This window comes from Equus caballus, chromosome 15 (genome assembly GCF_041296265.1).
Source record: "Equus caballus isolate H_3958 breed thoroughbred chromosome 15, TB-T2T, whole genome shotgun sequence".
NCBI classification, from domain to species: Eukaryota; Metazoa; Chordata; class Mammalia; order Perissodactyla; family Equidae; genus Equus; species Equus caballus.
The window spans coordinates 33,955,372-33,971,081 of NC_091698.1; the positions used below are offsets into that span (position 1 = coordinate 33,955,372).

The 15,710-nt window shown below is 41.7% G+C and overlaps 2 protein-coding genes across 7 annotated transcripts in view; one reads left to right on the plus strand and one right to left on the minus strand.

Moving 5' to 3' along the window:
- Window positions 1-6,763, minus strand: part of PTCD3 (pentatricopeptide repeat domain 3) — a 31,188-nt gene extending 24,425 nt beyond the window's left edge. Inside the window, exons 1-3 of one of the 4 annotated variants that reach the window (XR_011425947.1) lie at window positions 6,250-6,402; window positions 4,414-4,466; window positions 4,267-4,303 (exon numbers count right to left, since the gene is read on the minus strand). Coding sequence is in view for 2 of the 4 variants with exons in the window: in XM_023618778.2 (XP_023474546.2) it covers window positions 4,267-4,303; window positions 4,414-4,484; window positions 6,250-6,503 (362 nt within the window). In the remaining 2 variants the exon portion in view is untranslated. Of the gene's footprint in view, window positions 1-4,266; window positions 4,304-4,413; window positions 4,485-6,249 lie in introns of all 4 variants that reach the window. The other 3 variants (XR_011425946.1, XM_023618779.2, XM_023618778.2) reach the window with 3 other exon arrangements.
- A 3-nt stretch (window positions 6,764-6,766) lies between these two features.
- The window catches only part of POLR1A (RNA polymerase I subunit A), a 77,519-nt gene continuing 68,575 nt past the window's right edge, over window positions 6,767-15,710 (plus strand). For all 3 annotated transcript variants that reach the window (XR_002805851.2, XM_070235162.1, XM_001916192.6), the window contains exons 1-3: window positions 6,767-6,903; window positions 14,036-14,240; window positions 15,131-15,280. Coding sequence is in view for 2 of the 3 variants with exons in the window: in XM_070235162.1 (XP_070091263.1) it covers window positions 6,827-6,903; window positions 14,036-14,240; window positions 15,131-15,280 (432 nt within the window). In the remaining variant the exon portion in view is untranslated. The remainder of the gene's footprint in view (window positions 6,904-14,035; window positions 14,241-15,130; window positions 15,281-15,710) is intronic.

The window sequence follows — 15,710 nt, forward strand, 5'->3', positions numbered from 1 at the left end:
ATTCCCAAAAAGTGAACACGTGATTCTACTCTCAGAATGGACTGGCCGATAAAAAGTCCAAGTCTCAACTAAAGCCAGTTCTTATGTCTCAAGATCACCAGAATAACAAGTTAGAGAATGAGAAAACCGTCTAGTTCTTTTGCCTAAAGGTCGTTAGCACGTGTTCCTGCTACGCTTTGCCTACCTCCTCTGGCCTGGTCCCTAACACCATCACCCAGAGCTAGCAGTTTCCACGCTCATCTCTTAAACTCTATCTGTCCTGAATCTTACCTCCTCCTATTTTCCTACCCATTCTTACTGCAGTTTCTGGACCAGTCTTGCCTTTATTATCTAAATTAGTGGCTCTTAATTCAGCTATATATGAGAATAAATGACAAGCTGCACTCTGAACTTATTGAATCAGAACCTCCGAGTTCCAGGCAGAACTGTCACATGCAATTTTACTAAATTCCCAGAGGATTCTGACACACCTTCCTGGTTTAGAACCTCTCAATCTTATAACCTTTCTAAGAATTTCAGGCCAGCTGTCCACTGTGCCTATGGGTAGAGACCTTTACTGAACTACTGGAAAAGGGAGTTTCTTTGGAATAATTGACAAACAGGATGATTTGGTCTCAAATATATTTTTTATTCCTGTGTTAGACTTTAGGTGTTTCATTGTGAAAAGGGAAATAAGAGAAAATTTAATAAACCCAAAGTATTTTTCTAAACAAAGTTTAACATAACATCTAGAAGAATACACACCATCTGAAAAAGACAAAAGAACATACAGGAAATTTTGTATTATACCAAGACTGAGTAACTCCCTGATATATATAATATCCCCTGGACTTTCTATCATTTTTTTAAAAGATTGGCACCTGACTGAACATCTGTTGCCAATCTTCTTTTTTTTCCTTCTTCGCCCCAAAGGCCCCCAGTACACAGTTGTATATTCTAGTTGTAGGTCCTTCTGGCTCTGTTTTGTGTGATGCGGCCCCGCATGGCTTGACAAGCGGTGCCAGCTCCGTGCCCAGAATCCAAACTGGTGAAACCCTGGGCTGCCAAAGTGGAGTGTGTGAACTTAACCACCTGGCCACAGGGCCGGCCCCTTCTATCATTTTTTAAAGTCACATTTATGTAATTTCAGCAAGAGAAACAAAGAAATTCATCTCAGCATTCCCTAACTACACCTTACGTTAGCATACTTAAGTCTTATCAAGTGAGCACATCTTCATAACAAACTGAACAAACATCAGTGAAGAAACTATGACAGATTACTCACCAGCTCTCTTTTTCTAAGGGTTATTTTTAAAACCAATTTCAACGAATACGTTATTTTTTTAAGGATAAATTAGAATACTAGAGGTTATACTAAAGTGTCTGGTGTCATCTTGTGACCCCCTCCTACTCCACTGTGAGTTTGTTTATACTGCCACAACTTTTTTTTTTTTAAAGATTTTATTTTTCTTTTTTCTCCCCAAAGCTCCCTGGGTACACAGTTGTATATTTTTAGTTGTGGGTCCTTGTAGTTGTGGCATGTGGGATGCCGCCCCAGCACGGCCTGACAAGCGGTGTCATGTCCACACCCAGGATTTGAACCAGTGAAACCCTGGGCCGTCAAAGTGGAGTGTGTGAACTTAACCACTGGGCCACGGGGCTGGCCCCATCCACAACTTTTTAAGGTACTTTCACATACACGTACCGGCCATAAAAAACATATACTGTCATTCTGTATATGTGCTCATCTAAGTTGGTATTATCCATGTTACTATATCCACACCTAATTAATTCCTTTAAACGTTGTACTGCATCATAACCATTGCTTACTATCCACTAATTTATCTATGGGCATTTAGGCTGTTTCAAACTTGTTATTCTCAAATTATAAAGAACATTCTTAACCATGTCTCTTTGGGTATATATGCAAATGTTACTCCAGAATGGCTAACCAGTAAGGTACGCACATTTTAAACAGTGATTCTGTCAAATCTCCACGCAAAGTGTTGCTCCAAGTGACTGCCCTATCAATGAATGCATTTGGGCACTCATTTCTCCACATCCTCTCCCTGACAATGTGATAAGTTTTAATATCCATTTATTTTATGAGCCCAGTTATCTATGTGTTGATTATATATCTATCCATATATGTATTGGTTATAATTGGGCTCCCTGCTCTGCCTATGGCTTCTTCCTGGTCTAAAAACATAAATTCCTGAGGCTAGAAATCATCACTTTTCCTGTAAAGAAACAGATAGTAAATATTTTGGGCTTTATGCGCCATAGGATGCTGTTGCAACTACTCAGTTCTACCAATGTAGCACAAAAGTAGCCACAGACAATAGTTAACAAATGTGTGAGGCTGTGTTCCAATAAAATTTTGGCTGACACTGAAATCTGAATTATTCATATAATTTTCATGTGTCATAAAATAAATCTTTTGACTTTTTTCAGCTATAAAAAATCTAAAAACCATTCTTTGCTCATGGGCTATAAATAAATAGGTCTCAGTTTGCTGACCAATGCTCTTTATCAACTACCTTATTTCTCCTGTTCTCACAGAGCACTTTTCATAGGCCTGCCTGCTTGGCCTCCTCGTACCACCAGATATATCACGATCATGTCCCACTCTCCCTTAGTGTTCTCTTTATCTCTAGGTCTCACACTTTAGGGTTCACAAGAATTACCTGCAGGAATACGCAGTTTAAACAAAATTCCCAGGTGATTCTGATGCCAATAGAATCATCTTACCCAATTAAGGTACCAGTAAATTCCTACCTTCTCCATAGAACTCAACTTGATCAGCGAAATACAACTGCTCTTGATTACGTCACATCCTGTGCTGCTTCCAGTCATTTGTACAAGGTTAGGTGCATATGCAATATTAGGTATAAAGTATAAAATACAAAGTATAAAACAAGCAGACGACTCAGCTAGATCTTAAGCCATCTAAGCACACCCTCCAAATGCTGCTTCTTTTGTATTCCCTGTAGCACCTTCCTCAGGGATAGAGGCACAATGGGTTGGTAAAGTGCTCTGGACTTGAATGCCATTCAGGAAAATGCCTCATTCATGGATATGCATATTCCTACTCTTATCTTGGTTCTGATTCTCTGTTAGGTCAGGGAAGACAGAAATGAACCTGAATATATCCATATATAACAAAATACTACGTAGTCACTAAAAACTAAAAGTAGAGCATACAGCTATACATCTGACAAATCAATTCTATTAAACCAAATGTATAATTTGTACAAAAAATTATTCCCCAGAACTTTAAGATACTATCATCTACTGAGATCTGAGTGCGTGGTAGGCACTGTTCAAATGTTCATTTAATCCTTTGAGGTAGGTACTATCATTATCCACATTTTACTATGGCACAGACAAAGTAAGTAACCTGCTTGAGTAGTGTGATTGCTGATAATTTGTTTCCTTTTTGCGTGTTCAATTTAGCTCACCCTCCTTTTGGCAATAACTAGTAATTACTTTTGTAATTTAAGAAAGTTTTTTTAAAAAAAAATCAACTTGAGCCTTCAGGGCATACTTAGAAAAGACTTGGCTGTTTGAGGGGCCTTCAAATGTATTCAATAATAGCACTGTAACAAATTTTGTGAAGTTTTACTTCTTATATAGTCAACAAATGTTGAATAAATAAGGCAATTTGTTCAAGGATCTATCCAGTGAGTTAAAAAACGAAATTCCAGGGGCCAGCCCCATGGTGTGACGGTTAAGTCTGGCATGCTCTGCTTCGGCAGCCTAGGTTTGCATGTTCGGATCCCAGGCCCAGACCTACACCACTCGTCAGCCATGCTATGGCCGTAACCCACATATAAAATGCAGGAAGACTGTCACAGATGTTAGCTCAGAGCTAATCTTCCTCAGCCAAAAACAACCACACACCAAACTAAATTTTGCAGTCCACACTATTTTATTTTACCTCATTAAACCATAAAGATAATCAGTCTCCCGACCATGTAAGAACTTTTTAAAAAAAGAAATTATTCTAATTATGATGCTCACGATTAACCATTGTTATCTAACTATCAACTAAAACTTAGTGCAGATCTTTCAACTCGTCAGGAAATCTCACGGCCCTGTTCACTCATTACTCTCTACCTTCCTCTTTTATGTTCTTTTAAACTCCCAAGCTTTTCTCCCCTCAGCTGTTCCCTCCCCAAGAAGGCTCTCCCATTGCTCTATCTAGCACTGGCTCCTTACCTAGCAATGTTTCACTCATAATAAGTGCTCAACCACTTACTGATTGAACACTGATTGATTACTCACCAAGTTTTCCTTTTTGGAATGATCACTTCTTCAATCCCTTAATGTGAAAAATAAAACAAAGTGAATCAGTTTCCCAATACTACTACTACAAAAAAGCACAATGTGTTAATACAAAAATGGAATTATATTCAACGTATTTTTACATACCTGTTACATCAGCTCCTTCAACGTTTGGGAGGGCTGCACTTTCAGAATAAAATCTGCAAAAAATAAAAGCCCTAAAGCTAATATTCTTAGTGAAGCTCCCACCTCACCTCCACCTATGTGCATCCTGAGCCCAAATTTTCCAATTATCTAGGACCGAACTGACTGGACAATTCATCTCAATGTACACTAAGAATTCATGGCCTCAAGAACAAATTCAAAACCATTATAAAATAGATACATGATACTGACACAACATGGTCAAAAACTTTTAAATCAGGCAATCTTCCTAAACAAAATTAAGGGAAAAAAAGGAAAATTTTAATAGCACTTGAACAATTTGAGCAGCTGATTTGTAATAAAAGGGACTTTCAACTTTGGGAACCTAAAACATAGAGATTAAGAGGGACAATTTAACAAGTTCTCGATTTCATGTGGAAAATGCTCTAATGACAATAAAAGACTAACCCATTTATGACAAATTATGAAGCTAAGGGCTTTTATCACACTTCCATCAACAATCAGGAATGTGCCAGGTACATACGTCCTAATTTAAACTTGGAACTACTACTGTTTTTTCCCAAAATATAAAATCACTGATCCATGACTGAGTCTTAAAATGTTCTGATCATACTAAAAACACAGTCCACATACCATACAGATAATATGTATCATTAGGTTGTGTATTTCTTTCCTAAGCGGCATTGGTACCATTCACAAAATTGTCAGGATATGATTAGGGAGAAAATTACTTCCTCTACTGGTATCTGGTCTCAGGCACCATTTCAAAATACTATTTCTCTGCTAGGGATCAACTTCAGGAAGGGATCAATTCTTTCAAATCACGCTATTTCCTTCTCACGACGTTAGGGGGGACAGACCACTTTCGTCTTGTGGGTGAATGGTGAGGGAGGTGCTGCTGACAGGCAAAAGAAATGGGCAGAAAAATGTCAACACTGGGCACTACTGGGAAAAGGACGGGATTGAACAGCAGCATTGAGGCTTCTGCAGTACCAGGTGGAGCGTTTTTCTTTTTTGAGGAGACCTGAGAGTATTACATATAAAATGTATACTGTAAGTTAAGCATCTCACTTATTCCTCAGTTTTTCAGACGGTTATTACTAACTCCAGTCTACAAATGAGGAAATTTTGTTTGCTATCATCCGACTAAGGAAATGGCAAACATCGAATCTAAAATTAGGTTTTTCTCAACTTTTAACTACAAATCACTGCCTCTCATGTTCCCACAACACCAGTGTTCGCACAGAGTGAAAGTAACTACACAAATGATACGTTTCCAAGCTGTAACAATCACAGCAATCCATAAGGCGTGTTCAGATCTTTTAAACTTGCCGGTTTTATGAACACCTGGATAATATCTCAGGCCAAACATCCCCACAATATCCAGCACACAGTGGCGCTCATAAACTGCCTTTAGTTTGGGAAAATGTTCTGAGTTCTCTACGCTCCTCCCGGCTGAGTGAAAACAAGCGAGGGCAAATAATTTTCTTCTTTAAAAATCTGGGATGAAATTGCTAATAGTCACACTAACTAGAATGCTGGCTCCACGAGAGCAGGATTCTAGTCTTGCCACCAGTTCTAACTCCTGGATACGCGAGCCAACCAATAAATATCTTCCCAATAAACGCCTTTGGGTCCCTTTTTCAAGGACGCGGGTTTCGCGCGCCCGGTTTTCTGAACACGAGGGCCGCGAGAGCGCACATGCGCATTCCACTCCGTCCGTACCTAGCTGCACAGCTCTCGAGAAAAAGGGATACATAGAACTAAGTTGACCCTGGGTCTTCTTTCCCAAGCGTCGATTCCCCAAGCTTCTATTACCTGCAACTGGGGGCCTGTTCACATGGATCTGCCCTCCGACTCTTCAGCGGCAAGCAAAGCCTGCAGCGGATCCTCAGCCAACGAGCCGACGCTGCCGCTGCCATCTTTGCTCTCTTCGCACAGCACGTTGGGAAAGCACGACCTCGACCTTCCGGGTCGCCAAGGGAAGGGGGGGGAGGTGGGCGGGGAATAGCTCGGCTATTGGCTGAGACGGAACATGATAAAAGCAATAAAGTAGGAGGTAAGAAGCTCATGGTTTGAAAGACTTTGTTACGGAAGTTAAAGGCTCCATACACCTCATTTGCCTCGAATAAATTTTGTAAAACGATTAGTATAATGTATTATATATCTTCGGTTGTTTTCAAAATAAAAGGGCGAGTGAGAGTCGTGAAATTATTTTCCTCCCCCCCCAGAGGAGAGGTGATCTCATCCACGTAAATCTCATTCCCGCGAGCATTTCTCGCGCGCAAGCGCAATTTAAAATCACATGGTGGTTGCGAGGATGAGGTTGTGTTAAGGCTTTACTAGTGCTGACTGGCGCTTCTCTTTGGGTCTCTGAACTCAAGACTAACGGAGGATGTTGGGCTCAAAGAACATGCCCTGGCGGCGGCTGCAGGGCATTTCATTTGGGATGTATTCGGCTGAAGAGCTCAAGTAAGGAGTTGGTGGGGAGCGTGCAGTTTGTCTCCTGAGGTCTGCGCCATAAACTACTGTTCCCGAAAGGTCTTGGGCCCGGTTTATCCTCTGAGTCTCTGGTTGTGCGGCGCGCGGCCTGCTGGGACCCGTAGTTCCGGGAGGAACGTCTTGCGTTCGCGTGCATTGCCTAGAACCCGAAGGGGCTGCGAAAGCGTTTGCGCTGGGGAGGCGGGGGTTCCCGTATTGCCGCGTTATCGTCCTCCAGTCGCCTCGTTAATTAACCAGCGTTTGTGGAGTTACTGTAATGTCTCTGACGCGGTCAATTAAGCACGTAATTAGTCTCCTCTTCTCTGTAAAGTGACCATCCTTTAAGACTCAGTTCAGGGGACAACTCTATGCTAGGACTCCTCTGTATTCCCTGCCTAGTTACTAAATCAAGAGGGCTCTTCTATTTCTGTGACAAGTACTTCTTCCTTCCGCCTTACTCGATCAGTTTGTCAACTCACAAATATTTATTGATCATCTAGTTTTTGTCAGGCACTAAGCTAGGCGTTAGTGACACATTGGTGGGAAAGGTCCTTCCATTCATGGCTTATATTCGAATTCGTCTTAGGCTCCTTAATCTGATTCCTTTTCTGCTTAAATCTTGGTGTTCCTTGAGGTTCTGTTCTGGTCATATTGCTTTTCTTGTCCTAAATGTTGTCCCTAGACAATTTCACCACTTTCATGATTGATAAACTCTGAAATTTAAATCTTCAGCCAGATTTCTTTTCCTGGTTTTCAGACTGATTTGTTCAGCTGTTTTCTAGACATCTCTACTTGAATTTGACACAGAGACCTTAAACTCATATACCAAAAACTCAGCATGCACCTCCCCTCCCCACCCTCTCCCTGCAAAGGGAAGGGGAACTTGCCCTTCCAAAATGATGTACCTAGTCTAGGGCAAAATGGTCACTATTTTGTGACTGGGAAATAATTTTAGACCTGTGTCTCCTGACGCCTGATTTACTTATTGGGTTCTCACTGTGTGTCACCTACATACCTATTTGTTCTATACTCTCCTTTTATTGCTACTGCTGCTACTTTAGACCAGCCCCTTATCTCTTGTTTGAATTGTCTTTTCCTTCCACATCCCCCCCTTACACCTGTTCAGTCCATCTTGCACATTGCTGTCAAAATTATTCTTCCAAAGTGCAAATTTTATTATGCTGCTGTCACCCTTAAAACCGTCTAGAGGCTCTTCATTTCCCTGAGGTAAAGGATACTTTCTTAGCTTAGCCTACAAGTTCTCCCATGATCAGGTCATTGCTGATTTTAGCTTTAACAGTCATCCCTTTCTTAACCCTACTAAACCACTTGCACTTTCCAGAAACCGCCATCAGGTTTCAACATCTGAGCCTGTGTTCAGTCTGTTTCCTCTGCATGCAGTGTCCTCTCTGCCAGAGGGACGTGCTTACTTGTCTCTCTCCCCACCTTCAGCAGACATCTGGAACGCATCTCTTCCACTCCTAAGGCTCAGCCCAACCTTTCTTATTTTCTGAGGTCTGTCGACACCTAGTACAGTCACCTGTCATGATACCTCAGTCACTTTTTGTGCTTGTTTATATTTGTGTTTTCCTCTGCTAGCCTTGAGCTTCCTGTATGTCTCATTCCTTTCTCTTATGTTGACTCTGGTTGAATGAATGGATGAGTAAACTCTTGAGTTGCAGCTCTGGTGACATTGGGAACAGTGTGCTAGCCCAGAAATTCCAGTTATATTATCACCATCCATAAATAGATACAATTTCATCCAAAAGCAAAAGTGTTTTAGGTTACTTGAGTTTTTTAGAGGATAATTGTGGAGTTTTCAGACAGTGAACTAGATGAGCAAATTTATACCCATGAGTAACACTGTAGACATATTTGGGTCCAGGGTTGAGGAATTATAGTGATTATGCTACCTTTTATTGTGCTGGGATCTCATAGCTTTCCATCTCACTCGGAGTAAAAGCCAGGTCCTTGAAATGGCCTGGAAGGGCTATTCTGGCCCCTGCTACTTCTCTGAACTCACCTCTATTCCTGCCACTCTGGCCTCCTTGCTGTTCCCAGAGCACCATAGGTACAATCCACCTCAGGACCTTTGCACTCCCTCCTTCTTCCTCCTGTACAGCCCTCTTCCCAGGTGACTGCATGGCTTGCTCCCTCATCTCCTTCAGGCCTTTGCTCAAGTATATCCTTCTTAGTGTGGGCTTCCCTGACCACTGGCACACCCTATCATCCTTCCTCTTTCCTGCTTTATTTTTCTCCATAGCACTGTCTGCCATCTAACAGACAATATACTTATACGTTTTGGGTTTTGTCTGAATTCCTTCCTCCGATAGAATGTAAAGCCCACAAGTATAGGAATTCTTGTCTGTTACCCAAGTATCTAAAACTGCCTTTGGCACACAGGAAGCACTTGACAAATATTTGTTAAATGCTTGCATGAGTGGATGGAGGAGCTATCTGTTCAGCACTCGGCACTTTCAATCCTTCTTAGAACCATTTTTAGTGGTGTCTTTGGTTACAGGAGAGGAAATTCAGGGCCAGAGAAGAAAGTGAGTCTCTAAGAAGCAGGAAAGGTCGTTCTCAAACCCAAGTCAGTTAGTCTCCAACTCTGTTCTCTAGTGTAGTCCCTGCTGGTTGCGTCTCTTCTCCATCCCATTGCTGCAGTGCTTAGAGGGACTGTCTCCTCTTCCCCAGCAAGACAGGGGAACTTTGTTCAAATCACTGTATTTTATGTACGTTATCTTCTGATCATAAAGGAGCTGCTGCAAGGCCCAGTTTTTAGTAAGAAAAAAGGCTAAGTAGTTTGTCCAGGGTTGCCCAACTTAAGGTTGCAGCTAGGCTCTCGATTTGTGGGAGGAGACCACACACACGACATGGGGTTAGATTCGACTTCTTGTGTCATTAGCTTACTGGTAGCAAAGTGATCTTGTAGACAAGAAGCACAGCAATGGGTGTCCATGTAGCCTCCCTTGGCTCTCAGAGTGACACCGCCCAGGCAAGAAAGGTTCTTCCAGATCTGAGCACTTAGTTCTTGATGTGCCCCCATCATTTTATACACAGTTCACAAGTCACCATTCAGGAAGAACTTAACTGTTTCTGGGCTTCATGAAAGGGAATGTTTGTGCTTCCCTCAGTAGGGGGCTCTCCTCTTCCCCATTAGGGCCTACTTGCTGATTGATTACAGCAGGAGATTGGGGTCGGTGCCCAAGTGTCCCTGAACAGTGACTCTACTGCTAGCTTTCCAGTGTTCTGGAAAACCCATTTCCCTGTACTCCCTCCTAGTTGGGAGCGGATTTAGAGCTCAGATCTTTCTCACCCCAAAGCCGTGTTCTTTCTAAGAGCTGCGTCTGCCCTGCCAGGCCCCCAGTTGTGAGAGGAGTGCTGTGGTGTAGCAGTGAGGGCGGCAAGAAGCCCTAACAACAGCCTGTTTTTATGTCAGGAAAGTTGTTAAGTTGGGTGTTTATCTCTTGGAGACTGCCTCTTATGAATTCTACACCCTAGTTATCTTGTGAAAGTCAAGGTCTGCCTCCCCCATAGAGAGACTGAGGATGAGGACCAAAAAAATACGTTCAATTTTGGATGTGAGCTATTTGTGTTGCCTTTATAAGCATAGGACGTAATTCTGCCAGTTAGCACAAGTCTGTACTGGCCCCACCTGTCTGTTCTTTTTCTATCATTGTAGCTCCAGCAAGGGAAGTGAAGCACCAACTTACAGAACATGATAGGGAGCAGACGTAGTGGTGAAAGACTTTCATCAGGACTTAGTTAGCATTGCTTTACACAGTACATGTTTTCCTTATTGGTAGTTCCAGTTAAGTTTTGGAGCTCACTGTCAAAGGAACAAGAAGGAAATGCAGATGAATATTTGTCCAACTATGGAGGAGAGGGACTTAGCCTAAAGGTAGTAAGGAAAGTGCCTTGGAAAAGACCTGTGAAACTTTTTTATTTTTTAATTTTTTTGCTGAGGAAGATTTGCCCTGGGCTAACATCCACTGCCAATCTTCCTCTTTTTGTGTGTGAGCCACCATCACAGCATGACCACTGACAGATGAGTGGTGTAGGTCTGTACCCAGGAACCAAACCTGGGCCGCTGAAGTGGAGTGCACTGAACTTAACCACTAGACCACCAGGGCTGGCCCTGACCTGTGAATTTAACTCATTAAAAATTTTTAAACTTGATGCAAAGAATACCATCAAGAAAGTGAAAAGACAAGAATGGGAGAAAATGTTTGCAAATCGTATATCTGATAAAGAACTTATGTACTGAATATATAAAGCGTTCTTTTTTTTTCCCCCTGCTTTTTCTCCCCAAATCCCCCCAGTACATAGTTGTATATTTTAGTTGTGGGTCCTTCTAGTTGTGGCACGTGGGACGCCACCTCAACGTGGCCTGACAAGCAGTGCCATGTCGGCGCCCAGGATCCGAACCAGCGAAACCCTGGGCCACCGAAGTGGAGTGTGTGAGTTTAACCACTCGGCCACGGGGCCAGCCCCTAAAGCACTCTTTCAACTCAATGATGAAAAGGCAAATAAGCCAATTAAAAAACAGGTAAAGGATTTGAATAGATATTCCTCCAAAGAGGGTATATAAATGGCCAATAAACACATAAAGAGATGCTCAATATCTCTTAGTCATCAGGGAAATGCACATCAAAACCACAGTGAGATAGTATATCACACCCACTAGGATGGCTAGAATCAAAAAGTCAGCAAAAAGTGTTGGCAAGAATGTGGAGAAATTGGAGCCCTTGCATATTGCCGGTAGCAATGTCAAATGGTGCAGCTACTTTGGAAGAGCGTTTGGCACTTCCTCAAAAAGTTAAATATGGTGTTACCATATGACCCAGCACTTCCACTCTTAGGTATATATCCAAGAGAAATGGAAAAATACATCCACACAAAAACTTGTGCACAAATGTTCCCATCAGCATTATTCATAATAGCCAAAAATATGGAATTAACCCAAAAGTCTGTCAACTGATAAAAGGAATAAATCAAATATGGTACATCCATACAGTGGAATATTATTTGGCAATAAAAAGAAACGAAGTACAGATACATGCTACAACCTAAATGAACCTTAAAAACATGCAAGGTTCAAGAAACCAGTTTCAGGAGACCACATATTGATTCTGTTTATATGAAATGTATGGAACAGGCAAATCTCTGGAGACAAAAAGTAGATTAGTTGTTGCCCAGGACTGGTGAGCGAGGTGGAGAGGGATGGAGAGTGACTGCTAATGGGTACAGAGTTTGTCTTATTGGGGATGAAAATGTTCTAAAATTAGATTGTGATGGTTGCACAACTCCATGTTATACCAAAAAACACGGTGTGTACACTTTAAATGGATGAATTGTATGGTATGTGAGTTATATCTCAAGCTGTTAAAGAATTTGTAAACTTTCACATATGAAAAATGACAAATCACAAGTTATAAACTAGGAAAAATATTTGCCACCATTATGGTAAAAGGTTAATGTCTGGGGCCGCCCCTGTGGCCAAGTGGTTAAGTTCGTGCGTTCCGCTTCGGAGGCCCAGGGTGTCGCCAGTTCGGATCCTGGGTGAGGACATGGCACTGCTCGTCAAGCCATGCTGAGGTGGCGTCTCACACCCCACAACTGGAAGGACTCACAACTAAAAATATACAACTGTGTAGCAGGGGGCTTTGGGGAGAAAAAGGACAGATAAAATCTTTAAAAAAAAAAAAAAGTTAGTGTCCCCATGTGTAATGATCTCATGTAAGACAATAATGAAAACATTAAGATTTTAATTAAAAAAAATGAAGGACCAAAACAACTTTTAAAAAATACCATAATTTAAAACTTAATTAATATGTCATTGGGTTACCCCCTCCCCACCGAGCTTTAAATTTGGGAAGATTTTTAAGTGCCAAGACAGTGCGGGTTAGGACAGAGGGGCAATCTACTGTTAGCCCACCTTTTCTGGAATGCAAGGTGCCAGAATATATCAAAAACAAAAAAATATATCAAAAAACAGTTCGCACCCTTTCATTCAGGGATTACACTCCATTGAAGATAAATTATATTTTTAGGAAATAGTTAAAAGTTTGACTTATTCTATGTAAAAATCTTTACCCAGATAGGTATCATAAGCTTACCTGTAATAGTTTCGTTAAATGAATTATATTGCCATATAATGAAAAATTTTGCAACTTTTAAGCATTACGTTTCCAAAGAATTTTTAGTGACATAAAAACACTCTTTTAATGCTAACTTAAAATGAACAAATGCAATGCTAGAAATAACGAATGTTCCCAGTTACGTTTTGAAAAAATGTATCTGTAGAAAAAAGTATGTGAATGTTAACAGTGGTTTCCTCTAGATCATGAGATTTGGATGATTCGCCTTTGTCTTTATTTTCTAAATCAGGAAAAAAAAGTTTAAAAAGCAAACAGCGTGAATGTGGTTTTGGTAAAAGTAGTTTGTTAGGTGTCCATTGGGAGCCCCCTTTAACCCGAACGTAAAATACTGTGATGAAACCTTTAGTAAAGCAGGTTATATTTCTCAAAGGTTTGCACATTTGTGTTTAATTTTCCTCAATTTACTATTCCTGCACACGGGGATTTTTGGGTCCCCTCCCTTTTATTGCATTCGGTGGGCTTTGGAGTCAGGTCTGGTCATATCCTGCCTCCCTCCACCCCATCCTGGCTGTATCACCTGGATTGACTCAACTAACTGCTCTGAGCTTCAGTTTCCTTCTCTGAAAAATGCGTATAGTGATGCCCATCCCAGAGGGTTAAAGTCAGACTAAATGCTGCTTGTAAAGCATTTGGTGTGTAGTAGGCATGTAACATTTTTTTTGGTAAACAAACAGTCTTCCAGTGTACTCAGTGCAAGATTTGCACTAAATGTGTTTTTTGAAGATTTTATCACTTAATTATTTGGCGCACATTTATTGAGCAACCACTGTGTGCAGGCTCTGTGCTAAGTGCTAAGCTTCATTGGTGAGCAGGGCAGACACAGACTCTGCCCCCTGGAGCTATCAGCATGTCTGGGGAAACCAACATACAATTATCATGTGACCACAGTTTTGTACATGCCAAAGAGGAAACGTCCAGGAAGTTGGGTAACCTTTTTCCCTTGGTCTTTTCTGTCTCCTTAGGAAATTAAGTGTTAAGTCCATTACGAACCCTCGATACCTGGACAGCCTGGGGAACCCATCAGTGAATGGCCTATACGATTTAGCTTTGGGCCCCGCGGACTCCAAAGAGGTGTGCTCCACCTGTGTGCAGGACTTCAACAACTGCTCCGGCCACCTGGGCCACATTGAGCTTCCACTCACCGTGTACAACCCTCTCCTCTTCGATGTATGTTCTTCCCTGGGCCACCCTGGATGCGTGGGTCTCAGGGCTACTGGTGGGATTCGTGAGTGCCACCCCTCTCCCCACAGGAGTTGTCTGAGGAGGTTAGCTCCAGACATTTTGAGTTAAAGTGCTCTTTACCATGAGATTTAAATCCTTGAGGAGCCAAAGCTGGTAAATTCAACGTGGTCTGCAGCCCTAACCAATGAATTCTAGTTTGATTCCATTTGAGAAGAGCCACATCTTGGTTCTGTTCACACGGGAGGAAAAAAGCTTTCAGGTTCATCACCTTTGCCTTAGGTTTCAGGGGCTCCATGCCCTTCAAGAATCTGGGCAGAGCCTCCCTGGCAATTGAGGGATCTTTGGAGTTTTCCAAGCCTCTGAGTCCTTAAGGTGAAGTTATAGACTCTTGCTTGGTGGCAGGAGGATCAGGGCCCTGGAAGGCCCAACAGTGAGCTAAGAATGCAGCTCTTGTCTGGAGTCCTGCTTGTGTATTTTCAGCACTTTCTATCAGTTAACCTGGCCTCAAGGATTTGTTTTAAACTGCAGATGATAGTGTACATGATTTCTGTCTGTTAGTCATATTAAGGAAAGAGAATCATTTTCATTATTTAGTATTAAGTATTTAGTACTTAATTAAATAAAATAAAGGTAGTTTGTTACTTTAGACCCAAATTAAATTTCAAATTTTGATGAATTAAAATGAAACCTTAAGAGAAAATAGGAAAATTTATCTGTTCTTAGGGTCAGGAAGGGCTTTCTGGGTATGGAGGCTGAAGTGGAATTCTTAAAGGGGTAAACTGACGCATACAAGCAAAAATCGTGAGTACATTGGAAATCACCTTGATGCTACATCACCTTCTAATATCCTGCTGCTTTTTCTACCCTCTCTTCAGAAACTCTACCTGCTGCTCCGGGGCTCCTGTTTGAACTGCCACATGCTGACTTGCCCCCGGGCTGTGATTCACCTCTTAGTCTGCCAGCTGAGAGTTCTGGAGGTCGGGGCCCTGCAAGGAGTGTATGAGCTGGAGAGAATTCTGAACAGGGTAGGTGGGTCGTGGCTGTCATGGAAATCAGGCAAGCCAGGGTGGTGGAAACAAGAGCTGCTTGTGTGTTGTCCCCATGAACTGCCAGCCTAATAGTCACCAGAATGTTTGATCTTTATGTCTTACATACCAGTAAGCTGGGTGTGAAAACATGAAGCATAAGAATAATTAAAGAACGTTAATGAAAACAACGTTGAAATATTTTGTCATTTTCCTCATCAGTGAGCTTTTTTCTCCTGGACCCAGAATCCGGTCAAGGTGCTTCCATTGCTTTGGATTGTTAACATGCCTTTGGTTTGTTTGAATGGAGAAAATTCTTTTTCATGATAGTGACTTTTTTGAAGACTCAAGGCCAGTTGTCCAATAGGATTTGTGACATTCTGGGTTTGTCTGGCTGTTTCCTCATAAGATTCACATTTTGATAAGAACA